The sequence below is a fragment of the Watersipora subatra genome, chromosome 6 (assembly GCF_963576615.1).
Source record: "Watersipora subatra chromosome 6, tzWatSuba1.1, whole genome shotgun sequence".
Taxonomy (NCBI): Eukaryota; Metazoa; Bryozoa; class Gymnolaemata; order Cheilostomatida; family Watersiporidae; genus Watersipora; species Watersipora subatra.
The window spans coordinates 9,044,308-9,063,756 of NC_088713.1; the positions used below are offsets into that span (position 1 = coordinate 9,044,308).

Below are 19,449 nucleotides of genomic sequence, written 5' to 3' on the forward strand. Positions count from 1 at the left end.
ACCTGACGATTGTCTGCGTAACAGACATGAAACTAATAGTAATGAAGTTGTTTTTATCTAAGGTTTTACATGAATAAATTTTATATATATATATATATATATATATATATATCAGAAGTTTTGATCTCACCTAAATTTGGTGAAATATTGACTGAATTATGTAAGCATTATAAGTGCACATCTGGTGAGAAACTTAAGACATACAGACTATTTGAAGAGATTGCTTAAGGGCAGATAGACTGAAAAGGCATAATAGAAACAATCTGTACACTCGTTTTCAACGATAAAAAATTCAATGATGACTATGTGATAACCAATTAACTCCCCGAGCCTTAAACGCGTTTCACTTAGCAATAAGTCAAGATTTAAAAAAGTGATTTTTTTCCGTTTCCTGTGGATAAATTAGTCAGTTTGAAGCATAAACTGAGTCAAAGAAATCAAAGGCCTTACATATTGAGCGTAGTGAAATTTTGTATCATACCAGACTAAATACTACCGTGAAACCTCTAATTGAATGCCACCTATATTTGACTGCCTCCCACCATAGAATAGTTGAAAAATAGAGCGCCACCCTTTAATTGAACGCCCCTCCATTTAACCGCCACTTTTACATTCTTTGCAGCATTTATGCAACATTGTTAAAAATGGTTATAAAATAAAATTATTCCTTCAAATTTAGAATGAAATAAAAAATTCAAAGCTCCAACAAATTGCACAGCAGGGCACAGAGTCACAGGCTATAATAGCATCACAGGTTAATTGCAAGCTATAGATGATAATTGGTAGAGATATTTTTTGAATTCCCAATGCATATATATTTAGAGACTTGTTGGAGGTAAGTCAGCAACTATAATGCATCCAAAAGGGTTAATGTCGCTCCGCCCGAAAGAGAGTGCAAATATAGGCCACATTAACTTGGCCCATAAAAAGGTTAAATTAATCTTCCCAAAATTCCGACAAGCTATTTGAACAATACAACGCCATCCTCTATTTGAACACCATTTCTACTTGACCGGACCCATAAGAGAAGGGTTGCAAAATAGAGCGCCACGGCGTTCAAATAGAGGCTTTATGATATATCATACTCTGGGAAAAGATTAGCGCTTTTTTAAAAAGAATTGGGAGGGCAATGAAAAATATGACATACTACAAAGAGTGGAAAATATGAAGAACTACTGCAGTCTATGGTACCAAAATGTATTCAATGAATGTGCCACTAAACTTGATAAATTTAAAGTGATTTGAAGCATTTAGTACATTGTAAGACAATAAAAGGTATCACGAAACATTTATACATGTATATATATATATATATGTTTTAAAAAGATGAACTTGCACAAAATCTAAAATATTTTATCAGAAAGTGATGGTATTTTTCAATTATTTGTGATTGTTTTTGATGTTTGAAGTGATCTGACTGCCAGGATGTTTTAAGATTAAAATTGACAAAACGTTATTGTGGTTAAAACACTCACTCAGACCAAGCAAACGGGTGATTATGATGTCTATAGTTGCAAAGCGACCAAACAGCTAGATAGAATAGAGAAGCACAAGCATTTTTCTATTATTTGTGATTGTTTTTGAAATTTGAGGTGAACTGACTGCCAGGATGCTCCAAGATTAAAATAGACAAAACTTGACCGCAGTTAAAATCTCAAATCAAGCGAAAGTACAACAATTATGATGTCTATAATTGTACGAAGACCGACAGAATGGAGACGTGCAGCCCTGCAACTTGAATGTAATAGCCGATATCAATGATAGCAACTAGTGATGTCATTTCACACGAATTTTTCTTCTGATTGTTTGATTACTGATCAAGTATTGTTGATTTCAATCTAAAAACACCCTGGCAGTCAAATCACCTCGAACATCCAAAACAATTGCTAATGATAGAAAAATGCTAATACCTTCAGATCAAATCTACTAAAGCTTCATGCAAGTTCATCTTTAAGGGCATAGGTACAAAATGAAATCATAATAAAGCACTCATACTCTCGCAGTATTCCACGAATCACTCTTGAGACAGGCATTACTTAGTGACCTTCAAAAAAATCAGTAAATTCAAATAAGACTGACAAAGGGGAATTGAAGCTGAACACTCAGATCCTTAAGGACACCGCAGTATCCAATATCTAGTAAATAATTTACAGGTGATCCAACAGGTGCGATACAGTTTTGAAGAAAATTATATATTATATTATAATTATTATATTATAATTATATATATATTTATATTATCTAGCTCCAAGATATGTCACTAAAGATTTATTTTTGTTGCAAAAAAGAGCATTTCGACTCATTGCAAAATTACATCATATGCCTGCATATATTATTCTAACAAATGATCTTTCCAAATCTCTGCGTCTTCTTACTTTGCCTATGCTAAATATTTATTTTACTTCAATTCAATGTTTCAAGATTTTTCATGGTTTGTGTCCTCGTTTTTTACATGACAGTTACAGGTTTTACACTCATTTCAACTTACGTGATATGAACAAATTGCATACAATCACTAACAATCATTTTGAAAATGTCATTGCCAGCTGCTTTAACAATCTTCCACCAAATATCCGTGCTCTTAGCAGAGAAAGGCATTTTAAACACTACTTGTCAGACTATATATTCAATTTTAATGGCTAACTGTTGCTTTCTTCCCTTTTTTTGTTTTACTATTGTTGTATGGCCTAATTTGAAAAACATTTCTATTTGTGAAATGAAATTATTGCCAATAAAGTACTATATATATATAAGAATTGGTTGGTGACCTCGTATCTGGTCAACATTACGGAACCTCTAATTAAATGATACTATTCAAAGTATATAAAAATTAGCGAACCCGCGAGCAGACAATTCCACGAACGGTGTAAATGTGTGACTAATTAGTTGTTGACACTTTTAAAATAATAGGGAAGAATAACTACTAAATAAAATTAAAACCTAGTCGCTAGGTGTAGTCAGCAAACATAGCTGAGTTCCAAACTTTTTGTAATCATCGGTGGGGTAAGAACTGTGTCCGTTCTTAATGCATCACAATTTTTTACAAAACTATTCAACGTTGCCAGAATTTTTTCAAAATTCAGCATGCTGTAATCAAAAACTGCTCTGGCAGTTTTTCACTGTGAAATCACCACCAACAACTTCTAATACTGAAGTTGATGAAATGGACGATGATGATTCAGACATTATGCTATGTATATGATTTTATTTGCTGATATGTTAACTTAAAGAATAAAAAAGTCAATTAGAGAGTTAAACTATATGCATGTGGAGGTTTTGCACTCTACTGCTAGCTGGATTCACGTAATAATTTATTCGCGTTATGTGTTCCTCCGTAAATAAAATAATCCGCGAAAATGCATGAAAGACAACTTTCGTAAAATATAATTCTGTGAATAATGACTGTTAATATAAACAGATATTATCATAGAAATAAATATATATGTGAATATACATGTAAATAATGTTGTTCAGTAAGGTATGAAACAACAACTCTACTCTAGATGTGCATCAGAAAATAAACCACCCCACACAATAGTAAAACTTGAAAAGAAAGGTCACTTTCATAAAATAGTTAGAAATATTTAGATTTTTCAACACTCAACCCCATAGACTAACTAGTAGAACAGAATTATTTTGCAAGTAAAAACCAATTTATATAGAGGGTAGAATAACTTTTAAATGGGATGCTTATGGCAATAATAATTTAATTATTATTGTTATTAATTATTATTATTGAATACAAACAATTCAGCCGTGACCTAGATTAAAAACAAGTCTTTTCTTTTTCCTCAAGTCTTTTTGAAGTATTTTCTTAAGTTCTCAAGTATACCAAGAATATATCATCTGCAATTTACCAGATAGCCTGAGCAAATAAATAGCCTTAGCAAATATAGAAAGCATAACTCTCTATATTTGCTAATGCTTTATATACTCGGTTGATAAAGCTAGAGAAGCTGCCACGTACACCTAACATTGTTGAGTATAACTGATTGGTAACCAGGAACATGCTAACTGTACACACATATGATGTTACTGTGGTTGTCTTTTATATGAAGCATCCTTGATTCATAGTGGTACAAATTGATTAACCGATGTTCATTGATACCGAGCCTGTTTATGTCGATGTGAAAGCTATAGCCCAAATTCAGACGGAGCGGCATCAACTGTGGTTGAGTAACACTATTTTATGCAGTTTTGGGAAGTTATGCATTTAACGATAGTGCATTTGCATTATAAAAATACAAACCATGGTGATTCTTCCTAACTAATAATGCATATTTATTTTCAATGAGCTTTGAATTGTCACAAAAGCAGAAAATGATATTCCTTTTACAAAAACCTATAATAAGACTTGTGTACTATTGACCATGCATTCCAGCTTACCACACTTTCTCTCATAACATCACAAATATTTGAACATATTGTCCTATTCTAAACTTGCTTGTTCTGCATTTGCATTTACAGGTTTCAAAATGCAGTGCAAACTATGCCCAAAATATTTGTATTTATCCTTCTACCTGTATGACAAACATCATTTTCTATTCCGTGACAACAACATACTACATACAATGTCATATATTTCAGTTTATGAACTTTCTATTAATATGATCTTCAATTCATTATCCAAGCTCCTCCGCAATACTATTAAATTACCAACTTTTAAAACACTTTTGTTCAACTAATTAATAATTACTGATTTCTGTCTTCTCATATTTTATTTTGCCTTGTAATGAAAAACATCTGTTTGTTTATGATTACTTATGTCAATAAATAGTTATACATGTATGTACATACAATTATGTACATGCATGTACACGTATATACATACATGTAAATATATATATGTACATGCATGTATATACATGTACATACATGTATATGTATGTACATGTTTATGATACATACATGTACATGTTATACATATATGTATATGATGTATGCACATAATGTGCATGTATGTACATACATGCATGTACATACATGCATGTACATGTACATACATGCATGTACATGTACATACATTTTAAGAGATGTTGCCGTGTGATGCGCCTACAATAATTGTCGATTTTGCAAGAGCTGAACAGTTGAAGGTCATTCAAATAGTTGACTCCAAATAGTTGCGTACCAAATGAGGCTTAGACAACAATTATCCTAACAATCTGGAACATTCCTGCTGTACCAAGACAAAACAGCATCTCAACCAAAAACCATAACCCTATCATTAGACACCAGATGACGTAGTATGCCAAAGCGTACATAAACAAGAAATGCACTGAGAAAAAACAACTAATAATTAACTTTCAGCCAAGCGACATGGTAAGAAAAAACAATGTACCTGAACTGAAAGATTACATATTTTAATTTGTAAGATGGGGCTACTTTTACTATTTGAACTATTTGTTATGTACTAAACTGTTGGTCCGATTTGACAGAAAAAAAGAAATATTGCTAACTAGTCCAAGCAAAGTACTAAAAAAATATACTACAAATAATAATAGTATTATTGCAGACCCGTTTTGTGGTTTATATAATCAAAGCAATAGAAGAAAAAACTCTGCTAGAACATCTAGACACAATTATTCTTGGCACCTCTAAATTTATAGTCATCCATTTTAATAATATCCTCTTATTCAACTTAAATATTATAAGTTTGGCTTAAAGTGAGATCATATACTATATTAAATTAGATTTTCAATACTGAATATTGTTAGGGGTGATTATAGCAAATGAACATTTCATCTTTCCTTTTAGCTAAATGTGGCACAAGGAATCCAGGCAATTAGTTCCAGTACTGATGAGCCAACACTTAAGTAAAAACAACGGTTGGACAGCTCCTCAGAAACTTATGGGGCATTAACAACAGCCGGGTGAATGTGATTTAATTATTATTAGCCGATCACTCAAAATATGATGGACATATTAGAGATTTTTATTTGCTTTTCATATCTATTTTCATATAAATATATTTTAAAATAAGTTATAACCACCTAACACAATAAAGTTTCTGCAAGTGAGGTATGACTTAACACTCTGATCAATTTTCTAGTTAGTTTTGATAGCGATTGCTGACTAGCATGAGAATAAATATGTTTAGTGATAAAGTAAATAATATCACGGAATGCGAATCTGGATGAGAGCATAAAGACGACTAATTATATCTTCTATGGAAAAATTGATGTTGTCTCCAATAAAACATCAATAACTGAATTTAAATTTTAAAGTGCAACCGTCTACAGGCTGAAAACAGGTTTGAATAACTGTGGTCCTGAGACTATGCCATTATTTGGTAATTGTGCCAGAGCAACAAATTACTGCCAGAAGGTTGGTAGTTATGCTACTTTTATTCTAAAAAAATTCTAACATTTACTTTCAAAGTCAATTTTTTTTCAAAACAAAAAATGAGAAGCTTACAAAACCCTACTTTGCTGCATTTTTGACACAAAAAACATCAACGCGCTTAGACTAATCAAGATCTTCTGTCGACTTTCCCTGATAAGGATCACTAGTGCAAATGGTCGCCTTCCTGGGATAGGATGATCGAATGCTCATGAAATTTGGCACAGTAGCCATTGTGGTGAAATGCCTTTTTTTAACACCACCAATGGTCTTTACGTGTCTCGAACTACTGACCTACTGATCATAACCCTAATTGATCGATCACAGTCACTCCCTACATGCTCATCAGAATGTCAGCTCTATATTTTGTTATCTGCAGAATGATTTTTTTTAGTCAAGTCATTTTATTGAGATTAGCTAAGCAGTCTATGATTCAAACTATCGACCTACCAATCAAATGACATCATCCTAACTGCTGACCTATGGCTGCTTCCTACACCCTCATAATTATATCAACTCTTTTTGTTTCCTGCAGACTGATTTTTCAAGTCAAGTCATGTTTCTTTAATTTTATCTACGCCGTCTATGATTCAAACTAGCAACCTACCAATCAAACGGCATCATCCATTTTGTTTTCTGCAGACTGATTTTCAAGTTTCATTAGTCTTATTCGCACAAAGTCTACACTTGCGCTGTATCGCATCTGTATATAATCACAATAATCAATACAGTTTCTGAGTCCTCTACTAGGGAGCACTCACTCCACACTATTAAATTAAGTATATTTTTAAATGGTTAGCTGCTGTCACTCTACTACTGCTTGAACCAGCAGACAGATAAAAAACTATTTCATAGTAAGACTTTAAAACGAGTGTTTTAGTAGATGACTAGTGAAATGCCTTGCATTGCAGGGGTATTAAAAATCAGCTTATAAACCATAGACTTATTAACTATTTGTATAGTAGAGTTAATAGGTATAGTTAATAGGTATAGTTAATAGAATAGGCATAGTTAATAGGCCTATTAGTTAATGGGTATAGTTAATTGAGTATAGTTAATAGGTCTCTGTTATAAACAATGAGAGATAATGTAGTTGCTTGCTACTTTCCATTAGCCTAGCACATTGTCAATAGTTAATTTGAGTAAGCTTACTAATAAGAGCTAACTACTTGCTCTCATGGTTGAGTACGCATAAAATTATGCTACCACTCTCTGTGGCGTTGCGCGGTATTGGAGAGCAGTAGCGTACTTGCACTCACATAATGACATATATCGCCTAATAAATCCCTCAAGCTCGTGTGGCTTAATTGGTACAGGATTGGACTGACATATGGCTCTGAGATCAAATCTTCTGCGGTACGGATTCTTCATTGTAAAATACTAATAGCTATAGCTAGACATCCCAAACTACACAACAACAAACTTTAAGAAATATAATATAGATATAATAATAAATATATATAATATATATACACATTAATTTGAAAAGTCTGAAAAGCAATGATTGGCACAAGTAGAAGTGCAAATGACGGCAACACCAAATGTTGCAATTTTAAATGCTGTATGAAGTTGTCGTTTTTCCTAAACTCCAACAATGGCAAAGTACAAACACGACTTTTATCACAGTAAAGACTGATAATGCATGCTCTTTAAGTTCGTTGAACACCACATTTCACAGCCAGAGCTGAAGACCTTTCCGGATTGAGAACAAAAGATTGGGATCCATTGGTGAGGATATGATGCATTCAGTGCAGCAAGCAATCATCAATGTTGGGCACAACTGCTAATTTCTGAACGAGGCATGCTATGGGCCAGGGCAACAGTTATAAATAAATTTATCTGTGAGGGTCATGACCTTGTGTAGAATTGGTTTTGCAGAAAAGCCCATGTGAGAGCAATATTGTTAAAATTGTAATCAGCTTTTAAAATTCTGAAAGAGTGTTCTGAGAGTTATGTTTTCACGATTTACATGTAATGTTTGTTGGTGAAATAGCACAATGCTACCACCTGCCTTATGAATTGGTACAATATGTGTAGTATTTCATTGTGCGAAGTACATGTACTTGCTTTGAGATAGAAACTCGATATAAAAAACTAGATAGTTTCCTGTTTTAGTAAATACCCAACTCATGTTTTCTAGCTCTATCTGTCCAGATGATTTGCAGTTTTTCAGTTTTAACAGTGGTTTTACTATGCCTGGAGATACATCATTGGTAGACGGTTTGATTTTGTTTTTCTTTCAACGGAGCTAAGGGAAAGCTGAAAGTATCTCATCAATCAGCGTTGAACCCCTGGGCATATTAATACTACTGCTATAACTTAAAACTGGCAAATCCCCAGAAGCAGGTTTGTTAATCAGTTATGTTTGAGTTCACCTGTAACTACATGCATATATTTGCATATTTAGTTGCAGTACTAGACTAAAATAGTAAAACGACCACAACATAGCAATTAATGAGCGCTGCCTGTATGATTCTCACCTGTTATGGACAACATCGGCGGCTATCATTTAAAAAGTGGGCAGGTATAATTTAAAAAGTCGGTGGCTAATAAAAAATTATCAAAAAACTGACTCAAAAAATCCAACTAAACAACCTTATCCACAACTTAGAGCAACAAAGAATGGTGTAAATCGAGTCTAACAAGCAAATTAATAAACTCGACGGTTGTGAACAAAATTTAAAGCCATCTAAGGAGTGCGAGTAGAAGTACGAAAGGTGTACTCGCTAAATAAAGGGGACTGATTTTATAATTAGCCTTCGAACCTTAGCCAATGTAATTGTCTTAATTGCACGTTCGTATTCTGTACGCAACTTGAAAACTTCTCGTATGCTTCGCGTACTAGTTCACCCGCTCATTAATAAAACTGAAGGGCTCGATAAATACGTCAGCTTTAAGATTGTCCTCAACAAGGATCGCACTCTACACTCGCAAGAACACGGTAATCGTTGCCACAAACAACATGGCTAGCCGTCAGACTAATTGCATCTTCTTTTATCTGTCTATCACCCTTTGCGGTTAACCACGTTCCTATGATTTCTACTCACTGTTTTATTAACATTAATATCAGATATATGCATGCAGTGATAAGTATTTTCTTTACATATTTAGACAAGCTTAACAATGTTTACGCATTTTTTGGGTTGCTTACAGGAATTGGATTTAGTGAAGAACCGTTTTATATGTCATCGATGAACGGCTCTTACGTTTTTGTTTTGAAATATGACCATATTCCAGCTGTTTCCATAATACTGTGCTATATGTTCTGTCATCATATGAGTAGAACAGTCTCCCTTCAACTGAAAACCTACACTGACGTGCTACCCGTGAATTGACTGCCTATTTGTTGTTTGTTCTGAATGAAATCATATCCTATGCGCATCTACAGCCATTGTTAATAGGCCTAGGGTAGCTGACTGGTTTAGTGCCTGTTGTTAAAAGGATATGTTAAAAGGATTGCTAGTGCAGCATAAAATACGGAATAAATATCTACAGTAAGTGAATGACAATCAAATTCAATGCTATATTGAATATCAATACAGTTGTACAAATAAATGTATTAACATTATAACTATAGAGAAGTTTTTAACAGCACTTTAAACTAGAATGGTTTAAAACTTGTTACATGTAACATTGTTTATTTAATAACAAAATTAGACTTCAGACATACAAACTTTTAATAGCTGAAGGATCAAATACACACAGTTTTTGTATAAGTATATATAACATTTTTACTGCATACCTCTTTTTGTTGTTTACATGCTATAAATTGTCATATCTATATTTTTATGACATGGCTCACAGTTGTTGTTTGCTGCTTTTGGTAGATCACTATCTGTTGTGATACTTGTCTCTAGAAAAAAGTATTATGTAGTAGCTGTACTAGCGTGCTGTTTTATAGCATTTGCAAATTGTAGCATTTGTAAATTTGTATCTCTTCTGTCTTTATAAGAAGTTTTTATACTTTTAGCACACTTTGTGGAATAGCACTGTTTGTAAAAACCAATCTGTTTTTTCAAAACTATTTGTATTTTGCTCCTCAGTCTCATTGGTGAAAACTTGAAAATTAAACGGATTTGCCAATTGTATATCCATTACTTTTTTGTCACTTTATCTGTGTCAAAAAAAGTTTTTTGTCATGTAGAATGTTTCTCTTAAAATTTTGTTATCTTTACTCTTATATGACAATCAGACCAACCTTTCGGATCATCTGCAGGCTAGTTACATATGTGCTGCTTGTTTCACATACTAGAAAGTGTCATTAGTTTTTGTGCCGACGAGGCTCAGTGTAATTTTTTCGTGATATATATAGCTTATTGGCCAGTTGTCACCGAATACAAATGGAACAAGTGGATAGGTATCAAGTCTGTAGTTGCATAATTTGCAAATAATAACATAAAAATATATGTAGCTGCTGTCTTGTTAGAGTATCTAGTTGAACTAGTAGACCGAGCCGAGATAACTCAGATACTCATCTAGTATGATTGTATGTTGTTCAACTCACTCAAGGGGTTGGAGTAATTACTGGACTGCCTGGCTAAACTTTTTTTGGGACACAGTCTACAGTGGTGAACACAATTTCTCTTACCACTGTCTTGACTGAATATTCTGTTCAGTTAAGCTTGTGTTACTGATTAGCAGGTAAATACTAAACTGAAGTAACTCGGTTGCTCTTGTCGATTTATATTGCTATGGCCTCATCGGAGTAATTGAAATGCCTGCTGGGGTTAGCCCGATGTTTCCAGCATCTTTATCTGCCCGTTTCGCTAGGTTTCATGGGTAAAAAATAAAAATTCATTATAGTATGAACTTCTCATTTATAAATAAAATTAGGAATGGATTTTACAGCAATTCAGTTGTGTTTGATAGTTGTCTTCTCTCTGAACTTTGTCAGCTCCCATGAGCTGGTTCCAAGGTGTGAATCTTGTGGATTTGGTTTTTGTACTTGGCATTATCAGTCCATCTGCTTATTTTTCTTTGAGTTTCTTCTTGTTGAGTTTTGCTCCTTGGTGTCTCTTTGTTTGCATAAGCCGAATAGTATATTTTCGTAGGAGAAGAAAGGGTTTTCCAGAAATCTGGGAAGTTTTTCTGTGATGGTTGGTATGTTTTCTGTGCCCTTTGTTCGAGATAACATGGAGTTTTGCTGGTACAAATGTAGGCTAAGATATGTTTTCTCTTCATTTTGTATCTTGGCACAACCCTTTACTCAGATGTTTGTTTTTAAAAAGCACAATTGAATCCATGCTCGGTTTTCTTGTTGGAAATACAGCCAAGATCGTTTGGCAAAAGTTCAGCTCGAGGAGCATTTGACCAGCCACTCCGGAAAGCAGTTCAGTTTATGTTTTCTAAATATTGTTGCTAACCTGGACAAAACACAGAAAATAGTGAGTAGATAACTTGATCTGGATATTTGTATAGAAACCTTTCTCCAATTGACTTGTATTCCTATCTCTTTTTTCAAAACTCAAGAAGTAAGACTGTTAAAGACTTAACCAGCCCTGCCCTTGGTTCTTTTAAGGACCACTCTATTATTAACCTTTACTTCATTACTGGTCACATCTGCTTCTATTATTATCGTACTACTACCCTGACAGTCTAATTCGCTGTCAGAGATTGTCAGGCATGCCAACAAAGCACAGAAGATAGGTACCTGCACAATTATTCCATAATCATGGAAGGCAAATGATTGGCTCAAGTGGTAACATGCCAGGCATTGAAGTGAAGTACTAAGATTTGAATCCCCTCTGAGCAACCGTTTTTCCCAACTTCCCACCGTGGCTCTAGACAGACGGGAACGGCTCTTAGTATAGTAAAGATTGATGACATTAAAATCTATAATTTTTGCGAATTTTTTATTTATGGATATTTGATAAAAAATGGATATTTATGGATTACTGCTATTTTTAATTGTAATTTCCAATATAATTTGATTTTAAACCATTTAGACAAACAGCTATTTTGAGTAGATTTATACTGTTCTACCAAGAATAAAAAGTTGTTGAAACTTGCGATCTTAGTGTCCGTGTGCAATAGTCTATATATATAAATCTCAAAGTTAGTCATCTATTCGGCTGTCTGCCTGTCCAGTTATAACTATTAAACTCTAGCAATGAAGAATCTGTATCGCAGAAAACTTGATCTCTGAACCTCCTGTTACCCAGACATTATGCTAAACAATTAACCCTTTCGCAGGCGAATTTTCAAAACTAAATCAGACTCCCATGGGTGAATTAATTTTCCAAAAAATCATTTTTTTTTTAAGAGGTTCATACACTTTTCTGTGCGTTATTATGTGCATATATCTATGTTTAAAGGTGCATATGGATACATGTATATGTCCATAGGCATATATATATATATATATATTATAAACAAATAAAAATGTATAACATAAAATATATGCTTTTCATAATAATTGTCTATTTACGAATGATATTTTCGAAAACATTCTCCTTTACAAAGGCCCACATCACAGTCTTTGCACCATGTGCTTATTCGTGTAACAAAGAGCTCCCACAAAGATGTACTTCCTGGATTGACAGGCTCAAAAAACTTTTCAAAATACTTTACTGGTTGAGCATCTACTGGAGTAAATACTGGGCCTGTCACTGCTATAAACTGCTGAATTGTAGGAGATTTATCTCTGTTTATGTTGGTTATATTCTTCCAGGCACTGGCATCACTCCTACTCACATCCTCATCATTGCTGCTACCAGCCTTTTCATCACTGTCTCTTCCAGATGTAAAGTCATTCCCATCACAATCCAAACCTGATTCACTGTCATCTCTTGCTACTAAATCTAAAAAGTCACTGTCAGCTCTGAATCTCTTAGTAATTTCGGTACTAGTACTTGCATTATTAGAATAATCTCGGGAGGTTCTTTTAGAAGTCGCCATGAAGGTAAACTAAAGTCAAACTCTCAAAAAATTCGGTAAATAAAAGCTAAAACTGAACCAAGAAAAGTAAAAGTTGATAAATTATTTAGAACAATTTTCTAATTTTTTTCGAAAGTTTATTTATTCATCACTGCTAAAAACTATTGTTTTTTTTTCAACCTTAAAGTCAATTTTGAGGCTAACCGAAACTACTATATTGTAGCTTGCTATTGGTAAAAAAAGTAAACAAAAAACGGCATTTAGCTAACCAGGAACTGCAATAATAAAATACGTTACCGAAACGACAAAAACGTCGCACTGCCCATTAGCAGCCGTATCGCAAAGCGACAAAAACGTCGCTCTGCCCTCGAAAGGGTTAAGCTGCGCGGAATTGGTGGATTCATTGGCGATATATGTTGCTATATGGGTGGAAATAGCATACCGCTCTGCATTACGGCACAACTTGATTTTATGCTTCCTCTCACAACTTTTATCAGTAACTTCAGCAGTACTAGCTTACTCATATTAGCTATTGGGAATGTGCCAGGCTAATGGCAAGTGGCATGCAACTAAATTACCTGCAACTGTTTATAAGCTGTTTTTTAATACTTGTGTAACGCCGGGCTAGTAGCCTATAAAGGCAATGGGAAATGCTGCTATAGTACTCAAAGAATGTGTTTAGTAGAAAATTCTCATATTACTCTCTCTGTTGACACTCAGCAATCTGGGCCTAAGATAATTCGGGAAGTTGTTTACCCACCTGATCCTACATCTGAGTAATCTCTACTTCATAGTTTCACCTAGTTTTTTCTATACTTCTAGTTATATAAGATTACGAAATTTCGGTTGCTTTCGCCGTATTCATTCTCAGTGCAATTCTGAAGTTTCTAGTCGATTGGACCATCAGTTCTCGATATATCACCAAAATACTGAGGGCACTTCTATCCGACTGAGAAGTGAAAAATGGCTGCCGACAGAACAATAGTTTCTAATGACTTACTGATTGAAACTATTACTAATAAATAATAAAAATAGACAAAACTACACAGCTTCTTCCTTCTTCCCTTCTATTCAGGCATTTTATACTAAAACTATTTATATTTTATTCATAACAAATATACACACTTTATTAGGCTGTGGTGTAGTACATCAACCGTTATGTTTCTTCAGTTAGCTCTAAAACATCACTTCTTTGAAGGAGTGTGAAAAAACTATTTACTCTATGGGATTTCTGGTTTTTTCATTGAGTTCTACAGGCTTAGAACTTTAAAATGATATTCAGTTTTAAAGGAGTTGTGTTTTCGTAAGTGCTTTCACAGTCGATTGAAAGTTGTTAATACAGTCTAGGATTCGGGGACTTACTTGTGTATCCAAGATCAGTCTAAAAAATGTTACAATACTTGCGAAAGGTGAACCTAGAAACACATAAATTGAACTCGAATTTCTACACATATTCAAGTAGTTTCAACATGAACAACTAAAATGTAAATACTCAAAATGTTGGTTTCAGAGTCTAGGCCACTTTATTGCTGTTTAACTATCTTATTGTTAACAAGAAGTAAAATATAACACCTGCTTATAGTGATACCGCTCCTCATAATTGTCACAAACCACGCTAAATCAATATTCTTATCAACGGTTGTACTTTAGTTTATGACTAGCCGAATGTCTGGTGTTGCACGGGTATTAAAGACAGCTTATAAACAGTGGCAGGTAATGTAGTTGCCTGTTACTTGCCATTAGCATGGCATATAGCCAATAGCTAATTTGAGTTCGCTACTATCCGTATTGCTAAACTTACTAATAAAAGCTGTGAGAGCAAGCTTTAGTGAGATTGCATAATGTAGACCGCAATGCGTATCTTAACCGACATTACGACTCACAACCCCCAATGAATTCCTTGCATCTCACATAGCTTAATTGGTTAGATTATCGCTTAGCGAGCGGGAGGTTCCAGGATCAAATTCAGCACAAATCAGATAATTAATTCTTAAATTTTAGTAGCTTTGGTTGGACACACCGACCGATGGGCTTTGAAATTTATATATATATATATATAATAGAAACACATTTTATAATTCAATGAACAAAATATACAGAACTTATCATATTTAAGTAATTTTGAAGTAAAAAATATGCCAATTTTCTGCTATGTAAGTTTATTATGCTAAAGGTGAAGGCGGCAGTAAAAACGTACCGTTAGAATCTCTAGAATGTGCTGTGATCTTAATGTAGACAGAAGTTGGCCCAAAATACAATATCAGGGCAGTTTAAATGTTAACTTTTTATTGGCATTGGAAATCCTCATCAAAATTATGTGTTTCCCAACAGGCCAAAATAAAAATGAACAGGCAGAAATCAAAAAGTATTAAGTGAGTTAGTTGAAGAAACATGGTTTAAAAGTCGGTAATTTAATAATATTGCGGAGAAGTTGGGATAGTGAACTGAAGATTGTAGTAATAGTAAGTTCATAAACTGAAATATACGACAGTGGATGTAGTATTTTGGTGTCATGGAATCGAAAACGACATTTTTCATATGTGTGGAAGGATAAATAAGAATATTCTATATAATATGCAACATTAAATAATGAAAATTAAACTCTCCTTGCCTCATCTTTTTTAGTGTTTCAAAAAGGTAATTTGCTATCAATCAAGCCATGCCAAGGTGGGCTTATTCTCTTACTTCAAACATACGTTTCTGAAACTACATGATGTGTTTTCAAGTGTTTATTTCAAGTGTTTAGTTCAAGTTGCTCTAGGAGTCATTGTTAAAGTCACGAAAATGTATCAGTCAACAGAGTGGTTTATGCAAAATCCACTTATATGTCGAAATCCAACCTTGCGGGCAAACAGGCCATAACAATGCTTCATTATAACAAGAGTGTACATCAACGATCAATGTTCTCTGTTACTTGTTGTTTAACTTTAGATCTTGTTTAACAGAGAATGTGTAAACAGGAATGAGCTCAGTTTATGGAATTAGCATACAATTAATAAAATTAACTTACATCTACTAGTCAAACTTGAAAGCTTGATATGGCTAACTAGATGTTTACTGACAGCGTTCAAGTCAGCAATACGAGTAATCCATCGTTCCTTTTTATGTCATCAAGTCGTTTGCACGTGCGCTCATTCACGAAAAAGCCACCATATTTGTAGAAAATGATAGTTTTTCTTTTGTTTAATAGTACTTTTTGGTGTTGTTTGGATACTATAATAAACAAATTACAAACAAAAGCATTGTTTTCAACAATTCATTGCAAAAGCTTCGTGTTTTTAACGATAAAATTGTCTATAAAGAAGGCCGACAACGATAAAATGTCACCAAAAAACGAAGGATTAGTGATTCTAGAACTCAAATTTACTGAATGGCTGAAGTTTATCCTGCTGTCATGGTGTCATACAAGCATTGCATTTTGATTGGCTAGTTTAGTGGTCATCAAACAATGATTAAACAAATATAGAATTTTCAATCTTTACTATAATAAGAGCCGTGTTCATTCGTAAGTAGGTTCTGTGTTATATCTATTCGATAGAGCAATTACCATGTTGACTGCATATCATTGAAAGTTGCATGTTGGGAGGATAACTCCAAGGATATTGATTCATGTTGGTTTCCATGAATGTTTTGTGTACCCTGCTCATAGTCAATAATACATATTGTTAAAAATCTCTATCATTTGTGCAAGGCTTCTTTAGCAAGTTAGAAGCTACAGTGAAAGGCTTGAGAAAAAGATTGCATTCGTGGGATTTGAACTTATGCTACTCTTACACATGGGCTAAGTGTCTGCCTTCTAGCGCATCAGAATAGTTGTGTGCATTTTTACTCTCTGTGCATTATCAGCACATCTGACGATCTCCTACACCACACGGGACTGCCAGAGTTGACGCTCTATTGTCGTATCTCAGCGTTGATGCCACAATACTTTGGTGATCGTCGATAATAATGTTCCCACTATCACAAACCCATTCGCCTTTGCATCGGCGTTTACTCCGTGATGTAGTGTTCTCATTTTTCTTTTTAATTTTTTAGGTTTTTTGGTGCTCGAATTAAATACTAGTCCGGAAGCAGCTATCATAAATGGAAATAAATAAATCATGCTGACCGCGAATTACTACCGCTGAAATGGTTCACATTGTACCGGCTGTCGTCGATGCTCGGCGAAATTTTGGGAATGTTTGACTGCTGCAAACTTTCCAGCAAACTTCCCTGTTGCGTCATCGATGCTATTAGTACCTGGTGCACATAATTGACGAAGAACACCAAAAGGACAACATTGATACATGTTGATTTAGTGTGAACCAGAATTCTCACACAGATGGGTGTATGAAGGGCTCGTTTTAAGGAACCAGATGAATCGTTGAAACCAAATATTTTTGCGATTTGGCGGGAGACACAGAGCTTATGAATGGGAATTTTGAATGAAATCGGCAACAACTGGAAACACATAATGGTTACATAGACTAACAGACAGACTCATATTTACATATCGGGCTTATGAGCTAAATCACTATACAAGCCTGTACACTCGGCTGTAAAACTACCAGTTTCTTTATGCTAATACTTTCGTGGTAGCACAACTCCCCATAACTGATTTACCATCACAAATGTTTGTGAAATTTTTACAATTTTGTCATTTATTAACACATGCTTTATTACCTGAGAACTCAGCATGTTTCATAAAAGTTAACCTCAATTATGGTTTGATTTGTTATGACAGTAAGTTTGATTTATTGACCTTAAAAATACCTTTACAATATATTTGTAGGTTTGGATTTTTACCAACAGAGATGAGCCATAATCGATGATCTATGATATAGCCCTGTCACCATGTCCAGCTACCCCTCCAGTTCCTACCACTGGAGGAAAAAAGACTATTTTGCACTCCTGCTCAACGGAGAGGCTGCAGGTTGCTCAGCACTCGAGTTCCTTGTCGACGATTTGCATCAATGCAAGGAGCTTACTGTTCATACGTTCCTTAGTCATGCAGGGTCTGAGGACTTCCTGTGGTCTCTCGTCAGGTTCCTTGGTAACTCTAATCCACGGTAAGCAGAATTTTACGAAACAAGGTGTTTGTATGGTTCCTTTATGAAACAAGGTGTTTGTATAGTTCCTTTATAAAACAAGGTGTTTGTATGGTTCTTTTATGAAACAAGGCGTTTGTATGGTTCTTTTATGAAACAAGGCGTTTGTATGGTTCTTTTATGAAACAAAGCGTTTGTATGGTTCTTTTATGAAACAAAGCGTTTGTACAGTTCTTTTATGAAACAAAGCGTTTGTATGGTTCTTTTATGAAACAAGGCGTTTGTATGGTTCTTTTATGAAACAAGGTGTTTGTATGGTTTCTTTAGTTATTGGCATAATTGAAAAGTTCATGATTTTTTATTATAGTAATAATGGTTCTACTCTTTGGCAAGACGATTGGTTAGCGCAGCTGGTAGAGTGTCAGGAGATCAATATCGCTATAGCGCACTTTTTATGAAGTGAATTACTGTTTGTTTTTTGTACTGCAGGATGGTTTCCAACAAGATTATTAGATCACTGTTTTAGAAATACGTACATAAGAATAATAATATAATATATACTCATGTAACAGGCACTACTGTTTCGGCTACTGAAGCCTCATCAGTGCCGCTCAGAGCTTAGGCAAGGAACACAAATCCCATTACCAATGAGAGTTGACTTCCTGCCACGAAACACCAGAGTAATTAAATCACAAATGTGATTAGTTTCATATTAAATGACAATATATTATATAAGTATATAGATTTAAACATTTGCAGTCTATACTGTAGATGGATTGATAAAAGTAAAACTTGCGTAAGAATACATTTTCCAGATATAAAAATAATATAATAGCAATACCAAGATGTTTATAATGATAGACAACAGCGTGTACAACATCATATAAAGCCTGGTTCTCATATCGAATGTGAGACCTCGGCGCTAATCTTGCGTAGAAAACGCTTGCGGCGCTAGGCTCGGCGGCTAATGTTAACATAAAGCTGTGTCACTGGTGATTGCATAAAAATGGTTGCTAGCCATACCGTCTCGAAAGTGCTGACCTTCACCTGTACAGTGCATTTTGGAGAGGTTTTGCCTGCGGCTCTTTACAAAAGTTGAACGACGTTGAACTCTTACGTTGACCCCCGGCAACCACTGGTGATACTCGGCCTGTAGGTTCACATTTTACCGCTGATCGCCTTGCGGTGCTGTCGATGGTGCTTGCAG

The 19,449-nt window shown here is 34.5% G+C and overlaps 1 protein-coding gene across 1 annotated transcript in view; it reads left to right on the top strand.

Annotated features, from left to right (window-relative positions):
- The first annotated feature begins 18,047 nt into the window (after nt 1-18,047).
- Nucleotides 18,048-19,449, top strand: part of LOC137398534 (uncharacterized) — a 48,804-nt gene continuing 47,402 nt past the window's right edge. The window contains exon 1 of the mRNA XM_068084658.1: nt 18,048-18,263. Coding sequence (XP_067940759.1) covers nt 18,049-18,263 — 215 coding nt within the window. The 5' untranslated portion in view covers nt 18,048. The remainder of the gene's footprint in view (nt 18,264-19,449) is intronic.